The sequence below is a fragment of the Heteronotia binoei genome, unplaced genomic scaffold (genome assembly GCF_032191835.1).
Source record: "Heteronotia binoei isolate CCM8104 ecotype False Entrance Well unplaced genomic scaffold, APGP_CSIRO_Hbin_v1 ptg001539l, whole genome shotgun sequence".
NCBI classification, from domain to species: domain Eukaryota; kingdom Metazoa; phylum Chordata; class Lepidosauria; order Squamata; family Gekkonidae; genus Heteronotia; species Heteronotia binoei.
In genome coordinates, this window is record NW_026800309.1 from 107081 (window position 1) to 134959 (window position 27879).

General features: G+C 51.0%; 3 protein-coding genes across 3 annotated transcripts; 2 read left to right on the forward strand and 1 right to left on the reverse strand.

Annotated features, from left to right (window-relative positions):
• Positions 1-4878: 4878 nt before the first annotated feature.
• LOC132565747 (olfactory receptor 51H1-like) lies at positions 4879-5820 on the forward strand. Its single transcript, XM_060230482.1, is given in 1 exon segment — positions 4879-5820. A coding segment is annotated over 1 exon segment (942 nt).
• A 6363-nt stretch (positions 5821-12183) lies between these two features.
• LOC132565742 (olfactory receptor 51V1-like) lies at positions 12184-17759 on the forward strand. The gene is made up of 2 exons (XM_060230478.1): positions 12184-13110; positions 17739-17759. The coding sequence occupies exons 1-2, from the start codon at positions 12184-12186 to the stop codon at positions 17757-17759; spliced, it is 948 nt and encodes a 315-aa protein (XP_060086461.1).
• Positions 17760-22902: 5143 nt separating this feature from the next.
• On the reverse strand, positions 22903-23872 carry LOC132565743 (olfactory receptor 52P1-like). The gene has a single exon (XM_060230479.1). The coding sequence runs from the start codon at positions 23866-23868 to the stop codon at positions 22903-22905; it is 966 nt and encodes a 321-aa protein (XP_060086462.1). The 5' UTR covers positions 23869-23872.
• Positions 23873-27879: the final 4007 nt, after the last annotated feature.

Consider the following 27879-nt stretch of genomic DNA (forward strand, 5'->3'; position numbering starts at 1 on the left):
GCTGAGCCTCCCTCGACTGCAGCATCTCTCCAGGGTCCCCCCAGTCTATAAACCCTCCCAGCCATCTCCTCCAGAGTGTGCCTGCATCTTCAAGGGTCTCAGGTCCACAGACCACGGGCAGCACTGTCTTCTCTGAGCTGCCCGGAAGGGAGGGGGACGATGGGAGTCTTGTCCTGGACCATAAGATAATCTCTTCTTTCAGACCATGAATGAAGCCCCGGCGTTGTTTCAGAATGGGAACCTGCTCCAGGGTCCTCTGTCTCTCCAGGGGATTCAGGGAGTTTAAAACATGTGGACAAAGGAGACCCGATAGATGTTGTTTACCTTGACTTCCAGAAAGCTTTTGATAAAGTTCCTCATCAAAGGCTCCTTAGAAAGCTTGAGAGTCATGGAGTAAAAGGACAGGTCCTCTTGTGGATCAAAAACTGGCTGAGTAATAGGAAGCAGAGAGTGAGTATAAATGGGCAGTCTTCGCAGTGGAGGACGGTAAGCAGTGGGGTGCCGCAGGGCTCGGTACTGGGTCCCATGCTCTTTAACTTGTTCATAAATGATTTAGAGTTGGGAGTGAGCAGTGAAGTGGCCAAATTTGTGGATGACACTAAATTGTTCAGGGTGGTGAGAACCAGAGAGGATTGTGAGGAACTCCAAAGGAATCTGTTGAGGCTGGGTGAGTGGGCGTCAACGTGGCAGATGCGGTTCAATGTGGCCAAGTGCAAAGTAATGCACATTGGGGCCAAGAATCCCAGCTACAAATACAAGTTGATGGGGTGTGAACTGGCAGAGACTGACCAAGAGAGAGATCTTGGGGTCGTGGTAGATAATTCACTGAAAATGTCAAGACAGTGTGCGATTACAATAAAAAAGGCCAACGCCATGCTGGGAATTATTAGGAAGGGAACTGAAAACAAATCAGCCAGTATCATAATGCCCCTGTATAAATTGATAGTGCGGTCTCATTTGGAATACTGTGTGCAATTCTGGTCACCACAACTCAAAAAGGATATTATAGCATTGGAAAAAGTCTAGAAAAGGGCAACTAGAATGATGAAAGGTCTGGAACACTTTCCCTAGGAAAAAAGGTTAAAACGCTTGGGGCTCTTTAGCTTGGAGAAAGGTTGACTGTGGGGTGACACGATAGAGGTTTACAAGATTATGCCTGGGATGGAGAAAGTAGAGAAAGAAGTCCTTTTCTCCCTTTCTCACAATACAAGAACTCGTGGGCATTCCATGAAATTGCTGAGCAGTCAGGTTAGAACGGATAAAAGGAAGTCCTTCTTCACCCAAAGGGTGATTAACATGTGGAATTCACTGCCACAGGAGGTGGCGGCTACAAGCATAGCCAGCTTCAAGAGGAGGTTAGATAAAAATATGGAGCAGAGGTCCATCAGTGACTATTACCCACAGTGTGTGTGTGTGTGTGTGTGTGTGTATATATATATATATATATATATATATATATATATATATATATGTGTGTGTGTGTGTGTGTGTGTGTGTGTGTGTTTGTGTGTGTTTGTGTGTGTGTATAATTTTTTTGGCCACTGTGTGACACAGAGTGTTGGGCTGGATGGACTATTGGCCTGATCCAACATGACTTCTTTTATGTTCTTAAAGTACCCAGGGTTCCATCTCATTTGTCTGTTAGCCTGCTAAAAGTCAAGGCATGCCCTTTCTGATGCCAGAACACCAGGCACTTCTTGCAAAAGACGTACCGAGAGCCTGTCATTATTGGGACGTGCAGAACCCAATAATGGGCTGGTTTGTTTTTTCTTCCCCTGGTGTTTTTGGAGCATCTCCTGCCCCTATAAGGCAAACACAGCAGCGTTTCCATTGAAACTCAGATGCAATCAAAAGCACAAGCAGAATCTCCATTGCCTTTGCTCAGGCAGTCGCCCTCTGCAGCCGGGGAAATCAAGTCAGCTATATGGTCAAGCGTGCTGCAAAGTCAGGAAAGACTGAGAAGCTGTTTGAGGTATCAAGGAGACGTATATTTTTGGCTTCTGGACTGACTTTGGGACCAAGCAAAACCCTGAAAAAGGCAGGACTCTTTATCAGCCAGAGTGCAATAAAGACAAAGTGTTGGTCATTTCGGTGTGAGGGATCTGCCACCCCCCATCTCCTACAGTGCCATTTCAGGGATTTTTCATGTTACATTCCCTTCCTGAATCGGCATTCCCTGTAAAAGCAGACCTCTTTTGCAACATGGCTGCCCTCTTCCATACTTTAGGTTCTAGTGGGCAACCAAAGGAAACAGGGTGGTACATTAGAGATACCCTTGGTGCAATCCAGCCGGGCTCTTCTTATCTCCTCAAGATATGCCGGCATCACTGTGTGTTCCCTCTAAGCTGAGTTAGTGTGAGCTAGCTCACAGATGTTTAGCTTCCAGTTCACACATTTTGTCTTAGCTCAGGAAAAACGGCCCCGGAGCAAACTAACGTATGCAGGAGCTCACAGCTTTAATGCCAGGAGCTCACAAAGCGAATTTTTTGCTCACAGCACTCCACAGCTTAAAGGGAGCATTGGCCAGCATCACCAGAAGAATGTTTAAGGTGTATAAATTTGTGTGTTCCGGGCACAATCCTTCATCAGTCTTTTTCTTCATGCTTAGGGAGTTCTTTAAAGATTGCAGCTCTGGGTTACAGGAACATCTGTCCATTCATGGATCTGCCTCAGCATCACACGAGAGACTGAATCCTACCCACAACTGATTTATCCGGTTAGTTAATTATTCTATTTCTAAACTGGCTTTGCATTAAAATGCTTGTAGCCGGTTACAATAATAGCATAAAACAAAAGTCTAAACCTAATTGGAAGAAAATAATTCAAAGCAATTTTAAATGAATTTACAGCACAATCCTAAATGGAGTTATACCCTTCTAAATAAGGTTGCCAAGTCAAGTTTAAGAAATATCTGGGGACTTTGGGTGGAGCCAGGAGACATCGGGGCGGAGCCAAGATCAAGGCTGTGACAAGCATAATTGAACTCCAAGGGAGTTCTGGCCATCACATTTAAAGGGACGGCACACCTTTTCAATGCCTTCCTTCCATAGGAAATAATGAAGGATAGGGGCACCTTCTTTTGGGGCTCATAGAATTGGACCCCCTGGTCCAATCTTTTTGAAACTTGGGGGGGGGGTATTTTGGGGAGAGGCACTAGATGCTATACTGAAAATTTGGTGCCTCTACCTTAAGAAACAGTCCCCCTCAGAGCCCCAGATAACCGCGGATCAATTCTGCATTTTTTTTAATGGGAATAAATCTCCATGGGGAATAACAGAGTTCCCAGCAGACATTTCCCTCCGCTCCCCCTGTTTTCTGACGACCCTGAAGCGGGGGGAGGGCCTCCAAACCGGGGGATCCCCTGCCCCCACCTGGGGATTGGCAACCCTACTTCTAAATCCATTGAAATCAATGGGTTTAACAGAGTATAACTTGGCTGCGGATCACACTGTTAAAGATTAAGTGTGTGGGGGGTAGGGTTGCCAAGTCCAATTCAAGAAATATCTGGGGACTTTGGGGGTGGAGCCAGGAGACTTTGGGGGTGGAGCCAGGAGACTTTGGGGCGGAGCCATGAGCAAGGGTGTGATAAGCAGAATTGAACTCCAAGGGAGTTCTGGCCATCACATTTAAAGGGACAGCACACCTTTTAAAATGCCTTCCTTCCATAGAAAATAATGAAAGATAGGGGCACCTTCTTTTGGGGCTCGTAGAATTGGACCCCCTGATCCAATCCTTTTGAAACTTGGGGGGTATTTTGGGGAGAGGCATTAGATGCTATTCTGAAAATTTGGCGCCTCTACCTCAAAAAAACACCCCCTCCAGAGCCCCTGATACCCGCAGATCAATTCCCCATCATTCCCTATGGGAATTGTTCATTGAGGTGCATAATGGCTGTGGGGGAGGGGCTTCCCCCGCCGGCCAGCTGGCTGGGGGAGGGGGGAAGCCTGTAAAACCAGGGGATCCCCTGCTGGGACCTGGGGATTGGGAAGCCTAGTGGTGGGGGGAGTCTCCGTAAGGATATTCTGGAAGAAGGAAACTGTTGGGGAAAACATGAAGGGGCTGGGAAGCCTGGAGTCCAAAGTCTTCTTTCACAATTGGGGCGGGGGGGTGGGGAGAGAAAGACCAAAGCTTCATTCTAAATTCAGTTTGTTATGTTCCATGTAGGAACCAAGTGGAATATAGAAACCCATTGTGTACACCCAGGCAAATAAGGAATATATTTTGGCTACAGTATCAAGGCCCATTAGCATTGATAAGCAGTCCCAATCGCTAGTGAACCAGAGGTATAGATCTTTCTTGGACCTCTAGCTGCTGACATACCTACCTACCTACCTCAGCAGGGTAGGCTCGATGTACTGACTCAAATCCTTCCCCTTCTTTCTATCTCTGGGGGGAGGAAACTCTCAGAAAGTCAAGGAAGGCCAGTTCTGCTACCCTCACTGTTTAAACGTTGAAAATGGCACCATTAAGAATTTCAGGGACTCAGAATTCAATGTCTATTCAAGGGACTCTTCTTGATAGACATGAGTCAAGACAGAGATCCCTGGGTCCTTCTCTCCCACTGCCCCATCATGTCTTCATGGCCTCTCTGGTTCTTCTAGACTTGAATCTAGTTTTCTACTGAAGACCAACATGGCTGCCCTCTGAAGCCATCTTAATTGAAGGCGCCAAATTGTGTGACATTCATGCAAGAAGGTGCTAGGAGACTAGCAAAACTTGACTATAATTCAAAGATGGTGAATGTGATGTCAGAAGGGAAGCGGCCTACAGACTGAATTGTAGAGAAGGGGGCTTAAGAACTGCTGAAACTTTTCCTGTGTGGCATTTTATGTTTGTTAAGATGGCCGTCGCTGTTTTCTAGAGGATCACTGCAGAAGGATGATGTCAACCTTCAGCTTCAATGACAGCGCCGTGAATCACCAAACCTTCATCCTCGTTGGCCTTCCTGGGATGCAGGAGCTCAACTCTTGGATGGCCTTCCCTCTCTGCCTGCTCTACCTCCTGACTCTCTTTGGGAACCTTGTGATCCTCTTTGTCATCAAGACAGAGGAAAGCCTCCACGAGCCCATGTACCTCTTCCTCTCCATCCTCGCCTGCTCAGACCTGGGCCTCTCGCTGTCCACGATGCCAACGATGCTGGGCGTTTACTGGTTCGATGCCAGGGAAATTTCTTTCACTGCCTGCCTCGCTCAGATGTTCTTCATCCATCTGTTTCAGTGGTTAGAGTCTGGCGTCCCTGTGGCCATGGCTTTTGACCGCTTCATTGCCATACATGACCCCCTGAGATACACCTCACTTCTCCCAAATACGGTAATTGCCAAAATAGGAATAGCTATCTTATCCAGAGCTTGCTGCCTCCTCCTCCCGATTCCTTTTCTCATTAAACGACTGCCTTTTTGCAGGTTTAATGTCCTCTCTCACTCCTATTGCCTCCACCCGGATGTCATGCATTTGGCCTGTGCAGACATAACAGTCAACGTCCTGTATGGTCTGATTATAGTCATTAGCACACTGGGGCTGGATGTCGTGCTCATTCTCGTCTCGTATGTCCTGATTCTGCAGACGGTCCTGAGCATTGCGTCCCACGCAGAGCGCTTGAAGGCCCTGAACACCTGTGTCTCCCACGTGTGTGCCATCCTGATTTTCTAGATTCCAATGATAGGCATCACAGCAGTTCATCACTTTGGAAGACACCTCTCTCCCCTTGTCCACATGCTCATGGCCAACATCTACATTGCGGTCCCGCCAGTTCTTAACCCCGTTGTGTACAGCGTGAAAACCAAGCAGATCCGGCAACGCATTTGCAAAATGTTCCAGTGAGAGAAAAGGACATTTATTCTCCATGAAGAAGAAGATGATATTGGATCTGAATCCTGCCCTATACTCTGAATCTTAGAGTCTCAGAGTTGTTACAATCTCCTTTACCTTCCCCCACCCCTGTCATGCACACAACAGACACCCTCTGAGGTAGGTGGGGCTGAGAGAGCTCTCCCAGAAGCTGCTCTTTCAAGGACAACCTCTGCAAGATCTATGGCTGACCCAAGGCCATTCCAGCAGCTGCAAGTGCAGGAGTGGGGAATCCAACTCGGTTCTCCCAGATAAGAGAGCTCTGGCTGACCCAAGGCCATTCCAGCAGGTGCAAGTGGAGGAGTGGGGAATCAAACCCAGTTCTCCCAGATAAGAGAGCTCTGGCTGACCCAGGGCCATTCCAGCAGGTGCAAGTGGAGGAGTGGGGGATCAAACCTGGTTCTCCCAGATAAGAGAGCTCTGGCTGATTCAATGCCATTCCAGCAGCTGCAAGTGGAGGAGTGGGGAATCAAACCCGGTTCTCCCAGATAAGAGAGCTCTGGCTGACCCAAGGCTAGTCCAGCAGCTGCAAGTGGAGGAGTGGGGAATCAAACCCAGTTCTCCCAGATAAGAGAGCTCTGGCTGACCCAAGGCCATTCCAGCAGCTGCAAGTGGAGGAGTGGGGAATCAAACCCTGTTCGCCCAGATAAGAGAGCTCTGGCTGATTCAAGGCCATTCCGGCAGCTGCAAGTGGAGGAGTGGGGAATCAAACCCGGTTCGCCCAGATAAGAGAGCTCTGACTGACCCAAGGCCATTCCAGCAGCTGCAAGTGGAGGAGTGGGGAATCAAACCCGGTTCTCCCAGATAAGAGAACTTTGGCTGACCCAAGGTCATTCCAGCAGCTGCGAGTGGAGGAGTGGGGAATCAAAACTGGGTACTCCCAGATAAGAGAGCTATAGCTGACCCAAGGCCATTCCAGCAGCTGCAAGTGGAGGAGGGGGGAATCAAACCCAGTTTGCCCAGATAAGAGAGCTATGGCTGACCCAAGGCAATTCCAGCAGCTGCAAGTGGAGGAGTGGGGAATCAAACCCGGTTCTCCCAGATAAGAGAGCTCTGACTGACCCAAGGCCATTCCAGCAGGTGCAAGTGGAGGAGTGGGGAATCAAACCCGGTTCTACCAGATAAGAGAGCTCTGGCTGACCCATGGCCATTCCAGCAGCTGCAAGTGGAGGAGTGGGGAATCAGACCTGGTTCTCCCAGATAAGAGAGCTCTGGCTGACCCAAGGCCATTCCAGCAGGTGCAAGTGGAGGAGTGGGGAATGAAACCAGGTTCTCCCAGATAAGAGAGCTCTGGCTGACCCAAGGCCATTGTTTCAAAACGATTGGACCATGGGGTCCAATTCTATGAGCCCCAAAAGAAGGTGCCCCTATCCTTCATTATTTCCTATGGAAGGAAGACATTTTAAAAGGTGTGCTGTCCCTTTAAATGTGATGGCCAGAACTCCCTTGGAGTTCAATTATGCTTGTCACACCCTTGTTCCTGGCTCCACCCCAATGTCTCCTTGCTCCACCCCCAAAGTCCTCAGATATTTCTTGAATTGGACTTGGCAAACTTAGCTGGACTGGAGGCTTGACGCAACATGGCTTCTCTTATGTTCCATTAGTGGCGATTAGCCAGAACGTCTAGATGGAACATTCTGTCTGGGGCAGTGATGCTCTGTCTTCTTAGTGCTTGGGAGGGGCAACAGTGGGAGGGCTTCTAGTGTCCTGGCCCTGCTGGTGGTCCTCCTGATTACCTCCATATTTTTTGTCTACCTCCAGTAAAGCCATTTAGTCATTGCTTTCTGGCAAAAGCATCATCTCCACCTGAGGGTACATTTTGCCTTAAAACTAGAGCACTCTGTTGCCCCTGTGTGTGCACCTTGGATCTCTCCTCACACACACACACACACACACACACACGCCACTTTGTTTGTAGGTTCTCTCTAGCTTCCTGAAATGCTGGCCATTTTGTTGCTTCCATGAATCCCCCCACCTCTGATCGGTAATTATCACCCTTCCCTAAAATCGCTTCCCCCTTTCCACCCTGCCTTTCTTAGTTAGCACTTGTATGAGTCTTGTGTGCGTTTATTGTGTGCATTTTTGCTTTTATTCTTCTTCTTTTAAAGAAAAAAAACCACCTTTCTTGTTGAACATCTGCCTGGTTTGTTTAAGAGTGTTTTGTTTAAGAAGTTCTCTAAAAAGGGGGAAATCCTGGAATACCTCGAAGGACAATTCCAGTTACCTGCATCTCACCCTGTCCCCTTTAGCTAATTCCCCCAACTGCAGTGGAGACTCTGCCACTTTGAGTAACATCTACCACCCCCCAGAGAATATTATACTCATCCGAGCCACATCTTCTGGTTGCCCCCTGCCCAAAGGACGTCCGCCGAGCCTCAACTCGGGCCAGGCCTTTTCCGTATTGGCCCCTAGCTGGTGGAACCCGCTCCCATTGGAGATCCGGGCCCTGCAGAGCTCGCTGCAATTCCACAGGGCCTGTAAAACGGAGCTGTTCCACCAGGCCTTTAGTTGAGGCTGTGGACATCACTGACCACCAGTATGGCCTCCCTGCCACACCCAGGCGCATTTGTGAACTCTACTTTGAGCAGGATCTGGTCTCGACTGCTGTCATCTGTTCTGTGTCAGTCATGGTTGCCAAGTCCATAGAGTTTTCCCTTCCCAAATAGCTAGAGCGTCCGGGAAAACCATAGAGTTTTCCCGGAAACACCTAGAGTGACTGCTGCGCGACGTCGCTGGCGTGATGACGTCACTTTGGGGTGATGTCATCGCACCGACGACATGGGGGGAGGTTCCCCCCGCTGGCCCAATGTGGCCTGGCGGGTTGGGAACCTCCCGGGTGGGGGAACCCCCATCCAGACTGGGGGCTTGGCAGCCTTGATGTCAGCCAGGGTTTAAGTTTTGGACTTGGCCGTTATCGGAATTTGTTCAGTTCTAAATTGATTGTTTGGTTGTGTTAGCCGCTGTTTTAGAGGGGGCTACCAAGCTCCCGCCCGGAGAGCAATATTTCCAGCTGCTTGGCGTTTCCACTCAGGAAGAAGCAGGGTAGAATGATCTGGAAATCAAATGAAACCAGTGTGTTTCTTTCTGTCATGCCCTGATGTCTCTCTTCCAACGTGCGTGAGCTTGAGAAAGAGCCTCCCTCCTGTTTGCTACCAGAACTGCACCAGCTCTCCCCAGTGAAAACTTTACCTCCTGTGCCCACCATTCCCTCTTGCCTTGTGCGGTGGGGGGAGTACTGCAGATTTGAGGGCCAGTTTGGCATAGCGGTGAAGTGCGCGGACTCTTATCTGGGAGAACCGGGTTTGATTCCCCACTCCTCCACTTGCAGCTGCCGGAATGGCCTTGGGTCAGCCTTAGCTCTTGCAGAGTTGTTCTTGAAAGGGCAGCTGCTGTCAGGGCTCTCTCAGCCCCACCCACCTCACAGGGTGTCCGTTGTGGGGGGAGAAGGTAAAGGAGATTGTGAGCCACTCTGAGTCTCTGAATCAGAGTATAGGGTGGAGTATAAATCTGCAGTCTTCTTCTTCCACTCTGAGATTCGGAGTAGAGGGCGGGATATAAATCCGATATCTTCTTCTTTTTGAAGCACGGGGCCACTGAGCATGTGGAGTTCATTCACCTCCCATCAGACACATCCATCTGAGCACAGGATCTGGGAGTGGGAAGTCCTCAAGTCAGCCTTGAGACCTCACACCGCCCTTGGCATACAAATTAATCTCTGGTTACAAAAAGACAGTCGGCACTTGCTCAGATGAGGCTCCCTTGGGAGAGTCTGGTAGCTCACATGGTGAATCAGGAGTTGTTCTCACCCTTGTGGGTTTTCTGCCTCCCCAGCTGGCTGAGCCTCCTTCCACTGCAGCATCTGTCCAGGGTCCCCCCAATCTATAAATCCTCCCAGACAGCTCCGTCAGCCGAGCCAGCTCTCCGCTCCTTCCTCCGGAGCCTGCATGCATCTTCAAGGGTCTCAGGTCCACAGACCACAGACAACACTGTCTTCTCTGAGCTGCCCAGAAGGCAGGGGGGCAAAGAAGTCTGACCAACAGCAGAGCTCCTTCCCTGAGGCATAAGAATCTCTCCACAGTTCCAGGTAAGACAGCAGCCCTTCTGAATCAGACACAGGACCCCTTCAGCATCCTGCCTCCAGAAGGGCCCAGGAAAGATCCCTGAGCTTTTCCCTCCTCTTGAGGAAGCCGCCTTGGTTCCCCCAGTCTAGCCTTGTGTCTTGAAGGATGACACCATGAAATAGTTCCTAGTCCACAAGAGTGGGCAGATCAAAAGAAAGAAAGTGTAATTCCTTCGTTTTTAGAAGAAGTAGAAGACAATTGGCTTGGTTCTCCCAGCAGCCAACATCTGAGACCAGGACAGCCAAGAGCGATTTGGATGTCTTCCAAGCAAATCAGCAGCTGCCCTCCGCTGCTCCGTGGCATTGGGGGGGGGGTCTTTCCTTCTTTCAGCTCTCCGATGGAGGCTTGGCCCTCTGGAAACAGCTTCAGGGTTGTGGGACTTGACAAGGAGAGGAGGCTCCTTCTGAAACAGAGGTATTTGGGAATAAAGAGGAGGAGGAGGAGCTGGATTTTATACCCAGCTTTTCTCTACCTTAAGGAGTCTTGGAGCAGCTTAAACCCTCCTTTCCCTTCCTCTTCCCCAACAGACACCCAGTGAGGCAGGTGGGGGGGGGGCTGAGTCATAGAATCCTAGAGTTGGAAGGGACTTCTGGGGTCATCTAGTCCAACCCCTGCAAAATGCAGGAAACTCACAAACACCTCCCCACCCCTAAATTCACAGGATCTCCGTCGCTGTCAGATGACCATCTAACCTCTGTTTAAAAACCTCCAAGGAAAGAGAGCCCACCACCTCCCAAGGAGGAAGCCTGTTCCACTGAGGAATCGCTCTAACGGTCAGGAAGTTCTTCCTCATGCGCAGCCGGAAACTCTTTTGATTTAATTTCAACCCACTGGTTCTGGTCCTACCTTCCGGGACCACAGAAAACAATTCCACCCCATCCTCTGTATGACAGCCCTTCAAGTCCTTGAAGATGGTGTAAGAGTATTGCTGAGAGAGTACTGGCAGGACTGGGGCTGGCCTGAGCTGACTGCATGTGGCGGAGGAGGAGTGGGGAATCAAACCCAGTTCTCCAGTTTAGAGTCCACCTCTCTGAGCCGCAGTGGCTCTCAGGCCTTTTGCTCCAGGTCAGCTGGCCAGTGGACCTTTCAGATACCTCAGTGGGTTTTCCAGAAGGCAGGCTTAGTTCCTTGGAGAGAGGACAAAACTGAATGCTACTTAAAGGTGATTTCCATCCGCAAAAAGAAACCCCCAGTGGCTGCGGTTGCCTGGGCCCTCGCTGCCTTTGAGTCACAATGCTTCAGATAGCCAAGATGGGAGCCTGTTCTTGGGGGCTTTTTCAAGGTCTGTGAGGATTCTCTGCCCATCAGTGACCAGCCTCTCCTGAGGTCAGTCCTGCCACCTGAGCAGCACTTTTAGAGAACACTCAGGCAGGAGTTTGAAAATCTGGTTTGGGTTGCCTTGCTGGAGCCTGTTTTGCTGACAAAGAATGTATTAACTACGGCGTTCCAGCAATTATGCGCGAAAATTAAGAGAAAGCTAGGAATTCTGGATTGACATGGATGATGACTATATAATTGACACTACTGGAAAACCGCACATAATATACAAGATTGGTTCCCAGAAGAAGGACTAGAGATCCAAAACGGCTTGTTAAGCAGACAGTTTCTCCGTTGGACCTTTCTCAAATATAGCACTGGAATATAATGTAGTGGCTTTGTGCCATATAAAGACAGAAGTAGCATTGTAGAAAGAGCCCCGTGGCGCAGAGTGTTAAAGCTGCAGTACTGCAGTCCTAAGCTCTGCTCACGACCTGAGTTTGATCCCAGCAGAAGCTGGTTCAGGTAGGTGGCTGGAGGTTGACTCAGGCTTCCATCCTTCCGAGGTCGGTCAAAGGAGTCCCCAGCTTGAGTGGGGGAAGTGTAGACGACCGGGGAAGGCAATGGCAAACCACCCCGTGAAAAGTCTGCCGTGAAAACGTTGTGAAAGCAGCGTCACCCCAGAGTCGGAAACGACTGGTGCTTGCGCAGGGAACTACCTACTACCTAGCACTGTAGAACTAAGGAGGTTTTAACTTTCTGCATGACTGATATGTTTTGTATTGATGATACTCTTGTTGTATTTTGATACTATATATTCATTGCATAGTCAGAATTGTGTTTAAACAGAGTTTTATCTTTGCTGGAGCCTAAAGCAGTTGCTGAAGGTGGCGTTTCCCTGCATCCTTTTCTGGCTTTCCACAGAGGAATTTTTTTTTTGGGGGGGAAGTGAGCCGTCATGGCCCCCTCCACCCCTGCCAACATCACCAATCCAGTGCTTGGCCTGAGCGGCTTCCCAGGGCTGGAGACGGCTCACCACTGGATCGGCATCCCCATCTTCTCCGCCTACCTGGTCGCCGTGCTGGGCAACTGCACCATCCTGTACGTCATCTGGGCAGAGCCCAGCCTGCACCAGCCCATGTACTATTTCCTGGCCATGCTGGCCACCACCGACCTGGGGCTCTGCCTCACCACCGTGCCCACCGTCCTGGGAGTCCTCTGGTTCCAGCTGAGGAAGGTCAGCAAGAAGGCTTGCGTTGCTCAACTCTTTATCGTCCATTCCTTCTCCTTCATGGAGTCAGCCGTGCTCTTTGCCATGGCCGTAGATCGTTTCCTGGCCGTCTGCTTCCCTCTGAGGTACACGGCTCTTGTGACTCCTAGCAGGGTGGTTAGAATGGGCTTCGGTCTCCTCCTGAGAAGCACCCTGTTCTTGCTACCCCCAGTGCCTTTTCTGCTGCAATTCCCCTATTGCCCAGGGGCTGCCCTTTCTCACTCCTACTGCCTGCATCAGGACCTGATCCACTTGGCATGTGCCAACACCGCCTTCAACAGCCTTTATGCTCTCACCCTCATCCTGCTCACCATGGGCTGTGACCTCCTCTTCATCCTCATCTCCTACAGCCTGATCCTGAAGACAGTCTTGGGCAGGACCTCGGGGGGTGAAGGCCACCACAAGGCCCTGGGCACCTGCGTCTCCCACCTCTGCGCCGTCCTGGTCGTCTACGTGCCAGTCCTGGGGCTCTCCGTGGTGCACCGCTTTGGCCAGCACGCCTCCCCCCTTCTCCACGTCGTCATGGGCAACATCTACATCCTCCTCCCGCCCCTGATGAACCCCATCATCTACAGCATCAAGACCAAGCAGATATACAGCAGGATCCTCCAAATAGCCTCCGCCTTGAATTTTTGGGGGAGAAAAAGGAGCTAAAATGGTCGTAAATAAAATTAATAAAATGAATTTTACTCAAGAGATCACAAAGAACCAACCAAAAGGGCAGGCTTCCGGAGAAACATCTCAGCCATTTTGCTGGCTTTTGTTTCAGAGTCATTTAGCATTGATTCTGTGCCATGAAGCTGGCATTGTCTACCTCCAGATCTACCAGAATTGAATCTAATTTTGCATGGGACTTCTGTATTTGTTTGTTGTGCCTCTGATGTCATTGTTTTTCTTCTGCTTTCTCTGAAGAAACCTTCTTGTGGCACAGATATGGCCAGAAACGTAGGGGGGCTGCTGTTAGACTTGACCAGAAAGATCACGGAGGGTGTTTTCAGCTTGCAAGCATTCCTGCCCCGAAGGCTTTGCTTTCCATCATGGCTTAATGTCCAAATGACCAGGACAAAAGGTCTTGCTGAGCTTCGCATGTCTTTATTGGGAGACCCTCAAAACTGGAAAGAAATTCCGAACTGCCTGTACGGCACATTTGGCCATGATGATGTACGCTTATGGCATGAGAGGGAGAACACCCTGAAAAGGGTGTAAAAGTGGTAGCAGAGCTCTAAAAGGGAGGGCTGAGGCCTGTGACTTCAGTCTCTGAACTTTTCCCGGTTATTTTCTGCTTCCTCCGAGGGATTCCTGGTGATGTAAAATCTCTCAACCAGACTGCTCCAATTAAGACCAACTCATGTCACTGTTGCTCTTGGTAACTGGTGAGATTAATCTGGCATTGTAAAGAATTAGTATTGGCCCAGCTCTCAGAAGCTAAGCAGAGTCGGCCCTGGTTAGTATTTGAATAGGAGACCTCCAAGAAGTCCAGAGTTAGCTGTTGCCGATTTCCCGGGCTGCGTGGCCGTGGTCTTGGTATTGTGAGACCGGACGTTTTGCCAGCAATTGTGACTGGCATCCCCAGAGGTATAACCCAGAAAACTGGAGTTCTTTCTGGGTCCCCCTTTTCTGTGACTGAGATGATGTTACTAAAGGAACAGAGGTCAGAAAAAGCAGATCCACAGTGGGTGGGTGGGTGGGTGGGGAGACTCAGACCGGAACACAACATTTCTAAAAATTGGCAAGCCAACATAGGCTCATAATTATGAGACATATAACATTCCTTAACACCTTGTAATTCAAAATTAGCCTGGGAACCAACAGGTTAACAGGGAGACATCTCCAGGTTAACAGATGGTATAGTTTTTTTTTTTAAATTTAGTTGATGCTAGGATTGCTGGGAAAGACAGAAGGCAAAAGAAGAAGGGGACGGCAAAAAAAATGTCTCTTTTTATATTATTTTAACTCGGTTGTTTTATGGTTTTAAGCCGCCCCGGGCCCGCTTGTGGGATAGGGCAGGATATAAATCTAAAAAAAAATTAAATTAAATAACTTAATGATGACTGGACAGTGTTACTGGTGTAACTAACATGAATTTGAGTGGACTTCGGAGGAAGGGCCTGGTGTGACTTTGTCCATGGGGTTGCAAAGAGTCAGACTCGAGTGTGCAACTGAACAACAACTGTGGAGAAACGCCATTTTAGTCAGTGGTGGTGCTTCATTTGGCAGGGGTCAGTAAATCCCTCAGCAGGCTTTGTAGCCTTCCCCTCACTCCCCCCCTCCCTTCCAGAGCCAAACCAACAACGCTAGGGGGAAAATCTCCTAGAGAGGCAGGAAGTGCTTTTGTTCTTGGCATGTGTGTTAGCAGGAAGAGAACGGCAGTTGGAAGCCAGCGCTCGAGCGAGCATGTGGTGAGCAATGGAGGCTCCTGCCTGGGGGGCCCCAGGCAGTCAGACCAAGTAAGTCATTCTCATAGACAGGGCAAGTTTAGATCAGGGCCAGCAGGATGCGTTTATAATCAACTTTTCTTTGTATGCTGTGTGCTGTACGGGTGCTGAGCTGTGCTGTGCTGTGCTAACTCTTTAAATGCAACTGTTTTGGTTTTGTTTTTCTTTTCCTATCTTTTTCTCTTTTTAAATAAATATATTTTTACTGTTTAAATGCTGGCAGTCAATCTCTGTACCACCTAGATCCCCAAACCGCTTTAGACCACGCTGTGTTGAGAAGGGGGCCCCGGGGAAGGAGGAAGGCATGCAGTTGGATAAGGTGCCAATCCTCCAGGGGTGCCCCAAAGACGTGCTGAGGTCTCTGTGAAACCCAAGTGCAGGGTGGCAGAGGACCTTGAGGCCGGGCCTCATAGCTGGAAAGGGGGATTGGGAGTCCTGTTCCTCTCAATCTGAACCCCGGGACTGAGCAGGTGGTGGCAGCGCGCCCAAGGGGCAGGAGGAGAAATAGCTCCCTCCAGGAGTTGGCGACTCAATAGGGAGCTGACGGGACCGGGTCTGAAGGCAGAATCGGGCCGGTTCCGTCACAACAACAAAAAATGCAATGCTTCACGAGGGGGTTAGATAAAAATATGGAGCAGAGGTCCATCAGTGGCTATTAGCCACAGTGTGTGTATGTGTGTGTGCATACATATATTTGGCCCCCGTGTGACACAGAGTGTTGGACTGGATGGGCCATTGGTCTGATCCAACATGGCTTATCTTAGGTTCTTCTGTCTGGGGCAGGGATGCTCTGTATTCTTGGTGCTTGGGGGGGCACAGTGTCTTGGCCCCACTGATGGACCTCCTGATGGCACCTCATTTTTTTGGCCCCTGTGTGACACAGAGTGTCGGACTGGAGGGGCCATTGGCCTGATCCAACATGGCTTCTCTTATGTTCTTCAATAAAATATCAAAATGAATCAGGCATTCTCTAACTGCATCACTTGTGTACTATATCCATGTTGAACTCAAGACATTGTCGAGTTGTGCCTCTTGGAAGGCACAACTTGAAAGGAATTAAATGTTCTGTCCTAAGACAGCAAGCCAGAGGCCCAGAGTTTCAGAACTGCAAGCCCAGGCCTCGGATTCAGCGGGAGCTCCAAGGAGCACAGCTCCTGAACCTTTCTGAGGGTTCCCCCCCCCTCCTACCTACCTTGTCCGTTGAATAGGAGTAGCAGCTGCAGAACAATCCCTGGATGAGCTCCACCACCTGTTTTTCTACAAAGCGACCCCTGTGCATACCTATATTTGAACCAGACTGGCCACAGTCCTCTGGGACACCTGTTCTAGGTGAAGAGGCTGGCCTTGGGCTCTTCTGAAATCCTGGCTCTCAGCTCCCAGGACCTCCAGCTTGCCGGCTTCCAGGGCTAGCTGAGCAGCATTAAGTGAACAACACAAATACCTCCTCCTCGGTGTGAAGCTTTCATTTTAAATATCTGTTATAAGTAGGAACGGAGACCCTCCTGTCTCCTTGCTGAAGCTATTTTTCTGGCTGTGAGCATTCCCCCCCCCCCTCATTGTTCTTGGTGGTGCCCCAGACCAACTTTCTGAAACTGTCTTCATGATGAAGTGGTGTGTGTTGGCAACAGACCCCATTTGCCCCCTGGTGCCAACACCCATCTGAAGAATGGCTGACCCAAGGCCATTGCAGCAGCTGCAAGTGGAAGAGTGGGGAATCAAACCCGGTTCTCCCAGATAAGAGAGCTCTGGCTGACCCAAGGCCATCCCAGCAGCTGCAAGTGGAGGAGTGGGGAATAAACCCGGTTCTCCCAGATAAGAGAGCTCTGGCTGACCCAAGGCCATTCCAGCAGCTGCAAGTGGAGGAGTGGGGAATCAAACCCGGTTCTCCCAGATAAGAGAGCTCTGGCTGACCCAAGGCCATTCCAGCAGCTGCCAGTGGAGGAGTGGGGAATCAAACCCGGTTCTCCCAGATAAGAGAGCTCTGGCTGACCCAAGGCCATTCCAGCAGGTGCAAGTGGAGGAGTGGGGAATCAAACCCGGTTCTCCCAGATAAGAGAGCTCTGGCTGACCCAAGGCCATTCCAGCAGCTGCCAGTGGAGGAGTGGGGAATCAAACCCAGTTCTCCCAGAAAAGAGTCCACACACTTAACCACCACACCAAACTGGCTCTCAGTACAAACCAAAGGAAATATTTATTCAGCATTTCAGGACAGACCAAAGGAAATCTTTATTCAACCCGTAATTAAGAAGTAGGTTTTTATACCCCACTTTTTTCTCCCCTAAGGAGTCTCAGAACAGCTTGTGATCACATTCCCTTCCGCACCCTGTAACAAAACTGCTTCTTTATGTTAAAAGTTCCATTCAAGGTTGACTCTAGCTCAGACCTCGGTGGGCTGTGCTCAGCTTGCAAGGGCCCCCCACCTCCCTGGAAGGGTTTTCATGTCCTTTTATTGTTATTGTTAGCCCTGGTAGGTGAATCAGTATAGCAAGCAACAGTCCAACAACATTCTGCGCTTAACTATATACAATTTATTTACATCCACCGTCAAAGTGCAAACCATCTAGAGAAGGAGGATACAGTGAACAGCGCCCCACTGCTTATATACATATTTTACACAGGATATGCACCAATGGGTTACAAGTGCTGAGTCATTGCGCACTAGACACTCATCCTTTGCACTCGTTAGCAAATACCAGTCAGAAGCGGTTTCACCTTGTTGAGACCTGATAAGCACTGAAGTCAAATTGACACCAACTGTCAGTGAGATCAGCCTGATCTCAGGAGTCCCTAGCCTAACGCCTTATTGAGTTTTCCCTCCCAAATTGCTAGAGCATCTGGGAAGACTGTAGAGTTTTCCTGGAAATGCCTAGATCGGCCGGTGCACAACGTTTCCAGTGCGATGACATCATCGCACCAACGACACTGGTGGGTTGGGAACCTCCAGGGCGAGAGAATTCCCACCCAGTCTGGGGGCTTGGCAGCCTTACCAAAAGCTTATACCCAGAACAAAACTTTGTTGGTCTTAAAGGGCCCTTAGTAATGATGAAATGGGGTGGGGGGGTGGGGGGGGGGGTGGGCTCCCTCTGGGAATCCTACCTCCCAGGGAAAGTGCATGCGCAATACATAGCCTCTCCTCTCCCGGTGTAGTGAACGCCGCGTGGTCACTGTCTGGCTATGCCTGGCAGATGGTCACTGCAATGGCCTCTCCTGCATTACTGCATCCGTAGCAACACCTTCTCGCTGGTCCCCCCCGTTTTCACAGAGTTTGCTACGTCATGGTGCGACCGAATTGTCCGGCGGTATAACCGGATGGGCAGGCTGGGCCCACCAACTTCGTCAGCCTAAGAGAAGGAAAACTCTAACATCAAACCCGGGCAGATAGAGCTCGTTAATGTAACACCTACCACCTGGAGGACTCACTGCCGGCGTCCCGGCTTACTGGGCCATGGCAGATGACCCCCAGGTGAAAGGGTGGAGCCAGTACCGCGCACACTGCGCTTCACCTAAAAAATTCCTCTGCGCAGGCCTGAAGGGCATATCCACACACACAACCCACAACGCATCAAGTCCTGCAGCGATAGGCAAGGGGCGAAACGGCAGGTGGAAGGTGCCACTGGAAGCCGCAGTCCCGATCCTGCATGTAGGCGGTTTAGGATATTGGTCGCCTGATGCTAACCCGGAGACGAAAGCATCTTTCGGCAGCACCCTGAACGACCAAGCCGCCTTATCTAGGGACAGCACTGCTTGCTCCACACGGAGAGGGGCCTAGAAAAGGTGGCCTAAACAAAGCTCGTCTCCCCCACCCCAGTTGGCTAGCCGCGGTCAACGGGCATCCTTACTTGCGGTCGAAAAATAACAACAAAGAAAAGGCATGCACCTGCCTCACAAAGTGTGCAAAGACTAAAGCTTGCGTGTTGGAACATCAGAACCATGCTTGACACAGTAGGCAGTGGTCGCCCTGAATGACGCTCTGCTCTAGTTGCCCACGAACTTCTCAGGTTGAATATCGACATAGCAGCTCTCAGTGAGGTCCGTTTCCCTGAGGAAGGTAGTCTTCAAGAACACGGTGCTGGCTATACCCTCTACTGGTCGGGTAAGTCAAAGGCTGAGAGCCGCCTTTCTGGCGTTGGCTTCATGGTCAGGAACTCCATTGCCTCCAAACTCGAAAACCTTCCAACAGGTCACTCAGATCGCATCATGTCCATGCGCCTCCCACTTCAAAACAAGCAGCATGCAACACTCTTCAGTGTGTATGCCCCAACCCTTCAAGCAGATCCTGCAGAAAAGAACAAGTTCTATGCTGATCTACGCAACCTCGTACGGAAGACCCCTACAGAGGACAAGGTGATCATCCTTGGCGATTTCAATGCCAGAGTAGGTAAAGACTCGGAAGCCTGGAAAGGAGTACTTGGCAAACACGACATTGGCAACTGCAATGACAACGGGCGCCTCCTGCTAGAATTCTGCATGGAGCACCAGCTCACCATCACCAACACTATCTTCCAGCAGAAGAACAGTCTGAAGACAAGCTGGATGCACCCACGGTCCAAGCATTGGCACCTTATCGACTACATTCTGGTGCGCCAGAGAGACCTTCGAGATGTCTTACACACCCGAGTAATGCCCAGCGCAGAATGTCATACGGATCATCGTCTTGTACGCTGCAATCTCCGTCTTCACTTTAAACCCACACCCAGGAGAGGAGGTATCCCTCGGAGGAAGTTTCAGGTTGGCAGCCTCCAGTCAGCCGAAGTTAAAGCTGCCTTCCAGGCAAAACTCCAGTCAAGAATTGAGGACCTCAGTTGCCCCACAGACCCTTCTCCAGAAGCACTCTGGGAACACCTAAAAACTACCGTCCTCCAGATCTCTGAAGAAGTCCTCGGGTTCTCCACAAGGAAGAACAAGGACTGGTTTGATGAGAACAATCAAGAGATCCAAGAATTACTGGCAAAAAAGAGATCTGCCTACCAAGCACATCTTGCTCAGCCCTCCTGTCCTGGGAAAAAAGCAACCTTTCGCGCTGCATGTAGCAACCTCCAGCGCAAGCTTCGAGACATTCAGAACGAGTGGTGGACCAAGCTTGCAGAGAGAACCCAGCTGTGTGCAGACACTGGTGATTTAAGAGGGTTCTACGAAGCCCTGAAGGCAGTATATGGTCCATCATATCAGGCTCAGAGTCCCTTGCATAGTGCAGACGGCCAAGTGCTCCTCACAGACAAGGCATCCATACTGAACCGGTGGTCGGAGTATTTTCAGGTTCTCTTCAGTGCCAACCGCGTAGTTCAAGATTCAGCTATCCACCTCACCCCACTTCAACCGGTGAAAACAGAGTTGGATGAGATCCCCACCCTAGAAGAGACTGTTAAAGCCATCAAGCAACTGAAAAGTGGCAAGGCAGCAGGAGTTGATGGAATTCCACCAGAGATCTGGAAGCATGGGGGCACAGTACTACATAGCTCACTTCACAAAGTACTTGTCACCTGCTGGGAACAAGGCAAATTACCACAGGACTTTCGCGATGCAATCATCATCACCCTATACAAGAACAAAGGGGAAAAGTCAGACTGCTCCAACTACCGGGGGATAACCCTGCTCTCCATCGCAGGCAAAATCCTTGCCAGAATACTCCTGTACAGACTGGTGCCCACCATTGCAGAAGAACTCCTCCCAGAGAGCCAGTGTGGCTTCAGAGCTAACAGGAGCACCACCGACATGGTATTTGTTCTCAGGCAGCTCCAAGAGAAATGCAGGGAACAGAACAAGGGTCTGTATGTGACTTTTGTCGACCTTACCAAAGCTTTCGATACCGTTAGCAGGAAAGGCCTGTGGCAAATCTTGGAACGTTTAGGATGTCCCCCAAGGTTCCTCAGCATGATCATCCAGCTACACGAAGACCAGCGAGGCCAAGTCAGACACTGCAACGACCTCTCGGAGCCCTTCCCAATAGGCACAGGTGTAAAGCAAGGCTGCGTTCTCGCGCCAACTCTCTTTACGATCTTCTTTAGCATGATGCTTCAAAGAGCCGCAGTAGATCTAGATGAGGACGATGGTGTCTACATCCGCTATCGCACCGATGGCAGCCTGTTCAACCTGAGGCGACTAAAGGCACACTCCAAGACAATGGAAAAACTCATCCGAGAGCTACTGTTTGCTGATGATGCTGCACTCGTCTCCCACTCGGTATCAGCTCTGCAGCATATGACGTCCTGCTTTGCAGAGGCTGCCAAGCTATTCGGCCTAGAAGTTAGTCTGAAGAAGACAGAAGTTCTCTACCAGCCTGCACCCCAGGAAGATTATCACCCTCCCTGCATCACTGTGGGTGAATCAGTTCTGAAGACAATCCAGCAGTTCAGCTACCTGGGGTGCATCATCTCCTCAGATGCCAAGATCGACAAGGAGATTGACAACAGGCTGGCAAAGGCAAACCGTGCATTTGGCCGACTGCACAAAAGAGTGTGGAGCAACAAGCATCTGAAAAAAGGCACAAAGATCAATGTTTACAAAGCGGTTGTGATGACAACCCTCATCTATGGCTCCGAATCGTGGGTTTTATACCGTCATCACCTGCGACTCCTTGAGCGCTTTCATCAGCGCTGCCTTCGCACCATCCTCAACATCCACTGGAGTGACTTTGTGACCAACACTGAAGTCCTCAAGCGGGCAGAGGTTACCAGCATCGAGGCACTGCTTTTGAAGACACAGCTGCGCTGGGCAGGGCATATTTCTAGGATGGAAAACCACCGCCTTCCCAAGATTGCCCTGTATGGCGAACTCTCCACCGGCCATCGAAATAGAGGGGCACCAAAGAAGAGGTACAAGGACTCCTTGAAGAAATCCCTTAGCACCTGTCACATCAACCATCACCAGTGGTCTGACCTAGCCTCAGATCGCAAAGCATGGAGGCACACCATCCACCAGGCTGTCTCTTCCTTTGAGAACGCACGCATAGCTGGTCTTGAGGACAAAAGGAGATTGAGGAAGAATCGCACTGCTACAGCACCAACCCCAAATCAGACTTTTCCCTGCAGCCACTGTGGCCGGACCTGCCTGTCCCGCATTGGTCTTGTCAGCCACCAGCGAGCTTGCAGCAGACGTGGACTATTGCACCCTTCTTAAATCTTCGTTCGCGAAGCCAAGCCGAGAGAATGATGAAATCACCCCTATTTCTAACAAATTTGACCCCTTCCCCATAACATGGTCAGAAAAACCACAGTGGCTTCTCACATGCGGCTCCTGAGCTACTGAGCGGTGTCCCCTCTCAGCCGAGTGAGTGTGAGCCAGCTCACAGTTTTTTAGCCTCTGGCTCACACATTTTTGCCTTAGCTCAGGAAGGAGGGCCCCGGAGCAAACTAATTGATGCAGCACAGAGTAGCCAAGTCTCCCACAGCCTCCGGGAGGAGACTGTTTTTGCGCGCGTGGAGAGATGACATCACTCACTGCTCTAGGAGCTTCCAGGAAAAGTCTACAGTTTCACCAGACGCTCTAGCAATTTGACAGGGAAAACTCTATGCTACAATAGGTACCATAGAGTTTTCTCTCCCAAATTGCTAGAGCATCCGGGAAAACCATAGAGTTTCTCCAGAAGTTCCTAGAGTGGCTGGCGTGCAATGTCGCCGGCACGATGATATCACTGCGAGTGATGTCATCGTGCCGGCAACATCAGGGGAGGATCCCTGCCGCTGGCCCAATGGCTCCAGGGAACCTCCGGGGCGGGGGAAACCCCACCCAGCCTGGGAACTCGGCCGCCCTAATGCAGCAGCCAAATTGCTCACTCCCTTTAGTGCCAGGAGCTCACGAAGTAGAATTTTTGCTCACCAGACTCCACAGCTTAGAGGGAGCATCGCTACTGATTCTCTGGCTCTTCCCAAAGTCTTCCTCTCTGGAGGATTAGCCCAGCCTTCATTGGTCTTCCACAGGCCGCAGCCCTAAGGGGGAGGGGATGGGCAGGGATGGGATCTGGGGGGCTACAGGCTCAGCCAGGCCCGGCCTTTGTTGTGACCCTGCCCGGCAGGAAAACCCTGATGACCCGTTCCCGGATCTCCTTGGTCCTCACTCCGTAGACGATGGGGTTCAGCATGGGGGGGAAGAGGAGGTAGATGTTGGCCAGGATGATGTGGATGTGGGGGGCCACGTGGTGGCCAAAGCGGTGGGTGAAGAAGGAGAAGAGGGCCGGGCTGTAGGAGATGAGGATGACGCAGATGTGGGAGCCGCAGGTGCCGAAGGCCTTGCGCCTGGCCTCGTGGGACGAGAGCTGCAGGACGGCCCGGACAATCAGGCAGTAGGAGAAGCCAATGAAGAGCAAGTCCCCCCCGATGACCAGCAGAGCCACGCTCAGCCCGTAAGCCCGGTTGACGCTGGTGTCCCCGCAGGCGAGCTTGACCACAGCCATGTGCTCACAGTACGTGTGATGGATGACGTTCGTCCGGCAGAAGGACAGCCTTCTGATCAAGAACGGGCAAGGGCCCATCAGCAGCGTCCCCCTGGCAGCAGCCGCGACGCCCATCCTGGCCACCAGCGAGCCTGTGAAGATGGAGCCATACCTGAGCGGGAAGCAGATGGCCACGTAGCGGTCAAGGGCCATGGCCAGCAGCACGGCCGACTCCATCATGCACAGGGCATGGATGAAGAACATCTGGGCCAGGCAGGCGCTGGCCTGGATCTCCCCGTCCTGGAACCAGAAGATGCAGAGGACCTTGGGCAAGGCGGAGGTGGAGGCGGCCAAGTCGATGGCGGCCAGCATGCAAAGGAAGTAGCACATGGGCCGCTGCAGGGCCGCTTCGGTCGCGATGGCCAGCAGGATGGTGCAGTTCCCGGCAATGATCACCACGTAGATGGTGCACACGGGCACCGCGAACCACTTGTGGTAGGCCTCCAGCCCGGGGATGCCTTGCAGCAGGAAAACGGAGGGGCTGGAGGGCGTCCGGTTGGCAGAGGCCATCGCTCAGCAGCGGAAGAGTAACAGGGTCCCCTTCGGCAGCCCAGCTTCCATGACGATCAGGCCACCTGGGAATCAGACCACAACACACGGAGACACAGAGCGTGAAATGGAGGGGAGGGTGGGGGACAGGCCTGTAGCTAACTAGGGGCCCACGGGGAGAGAGCCAGTTCGGTGTAGTGGTTAAGTGTATGGACTCTTATCTGGGAGAACCGGGTTTGATTCCCCCCTCCTCCACCTGCATCTGCTGAGATGGCCTTGGGTCAGCCAGAGCTCTCTTATCCGGGAGAACCAGGTTTGATTCCCCACTCCTCCACTTGCACCTGCTGGAATGGCCTTGGGGCAGCCAGAGCTCTCTTATCTGGGAGAACCGGGTTTGATTCCCCACTCCTCCACTTGCAGCTGCTGGAATGGCCTTGGGTCAGCCAGAGCTCTCTTCTCTGGGAGAACCAGGTTTGATTCCCCACTCCTCCACTTGCACCTGCTGGAATAGCCTTGGGTCAGCCATAGCTCTCTTATCTAGGAGAACCGGGTTTGATTCTCCACTCCTACATTTGCACCTGCTAGCATGGCCTTGGGTCAGCCATAGCTGTGGCAGAGGTTGTCCTTGAAAGGGCAGCTTCTGGGAGAGCCCTCTCCAGCCCCACCCACCTCACAGGGTGTCTGTTGTGGGGAGGGGGGGGAAGGTAAAGGAGATTGTGAGCCGCTCTGAGACTCTTTGGAGTGGAGGGCGGGATATAAATCCAATATCTTCTTTTTCTGGCCCCCTGACAGGTTTTTGGGGCCCTCACCCCCATTCCAGGGCTGTCCCCTCCCCCCCATCATGAAGCATAGACAGCTTCAACTGGAGAGCCAGTTTGGTGTAGTGGTTAAGTGTGCACCCTTGGGTCAGCCATAGCTCTGTCAAAGGTTGTCCTTGAAAGGGCAGCTGCTGTGAGAGCCCTCTCCAGCCCCACCCACCTCACAGGGTGTCTGTTGTGAGGGAGGGAGATAAAGGAGATTGTGAGCTGCTCTGAGACTCTTCGGAGTGGTGGGCAGGATATAAATCCAATATCTTCATCTACCTCACAGGGTGTCTGTTGTGGGGGAGGAAGATAAAGAAGATTGCAAGCTGCTCTGAAACTCTTTGGAGTGGAGGGCGGGTTATAAATCCAATATCTTCATCTTCTTCACAGGGTGTCTGTTGTGGGGGAGGAAGGGAAAGGAGATTGTGAGCCGCTCTGAGACTCTTCAGAGTGGAGGGCGGGATATAAATCCAATATCTTCTTCTTCTTCATCTTCAAGAGGGGACTGGATAAACATATGGAACAGAGGTCCATCAGTGGCTCTTAGCCACAGGGTATTGTTGGAACTCTGTCTGGGGCAGTGATGCTCTGTATTCTTGGTGCTTGGGGGAGCACGGGGGGGGGGGGGCTTCTAGTGTCCTGGCCCCACTGGTGGATCTTTTGATGGTTCCTGGGTTTTTTGGCCACTGTGTGACACAGAGTGTTAGACTAGATGGGCCACTGGCTTGATCCAGTATGGCTTCTCTTAGGTTCTTATCCTCTGGGACTTATTTAATTGGGAAATTCTATCTCCCTTTTTTCCTCAAGGCAGCTTACAGACAAACATAAGAATGCAATTAGACAAACACCCCCCCCCTCAATATGCAGTGCCATCCATATCTCAGGCTGGCCATGGGTTCCCTGGGTGGGTTTCCTCAGTGCCACAGAGAGGGGCCAAAAACCAGTGAGTCTTGCCGACAGGTTTGCTCCTCTTTCTGCGCCCAAGTTCACATACCAGTAAGCAGGGGTGGAGTTCTAGCAGGAGCTCCTTTGCATATTAGGCCTCACACCCCAGATGTAGCCAATCCTCTGAGAGCTTACAAAAAAGTGCCTTGGGATTGATATTGTGTTGCCAACCTCCAGGTGGTGGCTGGAGATCTCCAGGCAACATCAGCCAGGCAGAACTGGCAGCTTCAGAGGGCAGGCCCTTGGGAGTCATGATCCTGTGGCTCTCCCTCGTCTCCCCAAATGCTGCCCCCAAATCTCCAGGAATTTCCCAAGACAGATCTAGCAGCAACCCCAGCTAGACGGCTCAGCAATTTCACTGCAATGATCATCCATGGACGTTTGAGGAAAACGGAGAGAGAACAGCCCCCCTCCCCTCTCCAAGCCCTGCCCCCAGGTTTCCCCCACCTCAGCTGGGCAATGCAAAGAGCACAGAGGGAAAGGGTCAATCCCCCACCCCACCACTATTCAGAGATCCCGCCTACCTGCTTTTTAATCTGATCGGAAATGTCTGAGAGGCCAACTACAGACTTCCCCTGGAGCTGCATGGCTGCTTTTGACCTGGTGAAGAAAGCAGAGAAAGGAGAAGTTGGGGGAGAGAAGAGCCATCGACACACACTCTTGTGGAAACAAATGCCTTCTTTTTGACCCAGGTTTATTAGCAATAGAATAATTAACAGGCCTTTTCACATTCTGACATGTGACTGTTTTATGGCTTCCCACGCTAATGCAACCCAGTTCAAAGGTTTCTGAATTTCTTAATTTTACTATTCTGCTATTGGATTTTAACTTTGTACCACTTGGCATTCCAAACCCCACCAGCTCTATGTGGCTCTGCATACTATACCTCATTCCTCATCCGAAGAAGTGTGCATGCACACGAAAGCTGACGTTCTGAATAAAACTAAGTTGGTCTTAAAGGTGCAATCGACTCCTATTTTGTTCTGCTACTTCAGACCAACACGGCTGCCTATTTGGATCTATCTTGTGCAACCGGTGTGGGATCTGGGGGTTCGGACCCCAACTCGTGCATTGGAAGCTCGCTGGGGGACTTGGGGCCAGTTTCAGCCTAACTTCCCTCATGGGGCAGTTGTGAGGATAAAATGGAGGAGAGGAGCAGAGAGCAGCTGCCATGGAGAGAAAGGCAGGGCATAAATGAACTAAGGAAATACACAGAACTATACTAGTTACTCATTCAGTCCAGCAACCAGTTCCTTACAGCTCTGAGAAAACCCTGTGCTGACAGGAAGCAGGAAAGATCCTCCTTCCAGGTTCTTCTCCTCCCCTCCCTGGCAGACTTTGCTGGCAGAACCAGCCTCCTCCAAGGTCAGACCACAAGATGCTTCACTTTGGGGGAACAGAGGGATGATGATGATTATTCAACGATTGTGGGTTTTTTTAAAAAAAATTCTGCACATTCCTTTGCAATTGAAAAACAAAAACCCTCACTAGCCCCGTCCTAGATAGCCCAGGCAAGCCCAGTCTCATCAGATCTAACAAACTAAACAGTCTTGGGCAAGTATTTGGATGGGAGACCACCTCGTAATACCAGCAGTTGGGAGGCAGAAGCAGGCTCTGTCAAGCCATTCCTCTGCATGTTTTCCATGTACCCCAGGAGGAGTCACCAGAGGTCACCATGAAATATGAAGTTAGCTGCCTTATACTGAATCAGGTCCATCAAAGTCAGTCTTGTCTACTCAGACTGGCAGCAGCTCTCCAGGGTCTCCAGCTGAGGTTTTTCACGCCTACTTGCCTGGACCCTTTTGAGTTAGAGATGCTGGGGATTGAACCAGGGACCTTCTGCTTCCCAAGCAGATTCTCTACCTCTGAGCCACAGCCCCATTCATGGCTCTCCAGGGTCTCCTGAGGTCCTTCACGCCTATTCGCCTGGACCCTTTTTAGTTGGAGATGGCGGGGATTGAACCTGGGACCTTCTGCTTATCAAGCAGAGGCTCTACCACTGTGCCACAGCCCCATTCATGGCTCTCCAGGGTCTCCAGCTGAGGTTATTCACACCTTCTTGCCTGGACCCTTTTTAGTTGGAGATGGCGGGGATTGAACCTGGGACCTTCTGCTTCCCAAGCAGATGCTCTACCACTGTGCCACAGCCCCATTCATGGCTCTCCAAGGTCTCAAGCTGAGGTTCTTCACGCCTACTTGCCTGGACCCTTTTAGTTGGAGATGCCAGGGATTGAACCTGGGACCTTCTGCTTCCCAAGCAGATTCTCTACCTCTGAGCCACAGC

Bases quoted from the DNA above. Each gene is read 5' to 3' on its own strand.
- LOC132565742 (XM_060230478.1), top strand. From the start codon at position 12,184: ATGGCCCCCTCCACCCCTGCCAACATCACCAATCCAGTGCTTGGCCTG. The intron at 13,111-17,738 runs GCCTCCGCCTTG...CGCCTTATTGAG, and splicing joins ACAGCAGGATCCTCCAAATA to TTTTCCCTCCCAAATTGCTA.
- LOC132565743 (XM_060230479.1), bottom strand. From the start codon at position 23,868: ATGGCCTCTGCCAACCGGACGCCCTCCAGCCCCTCCGTTTTCCTGCTG.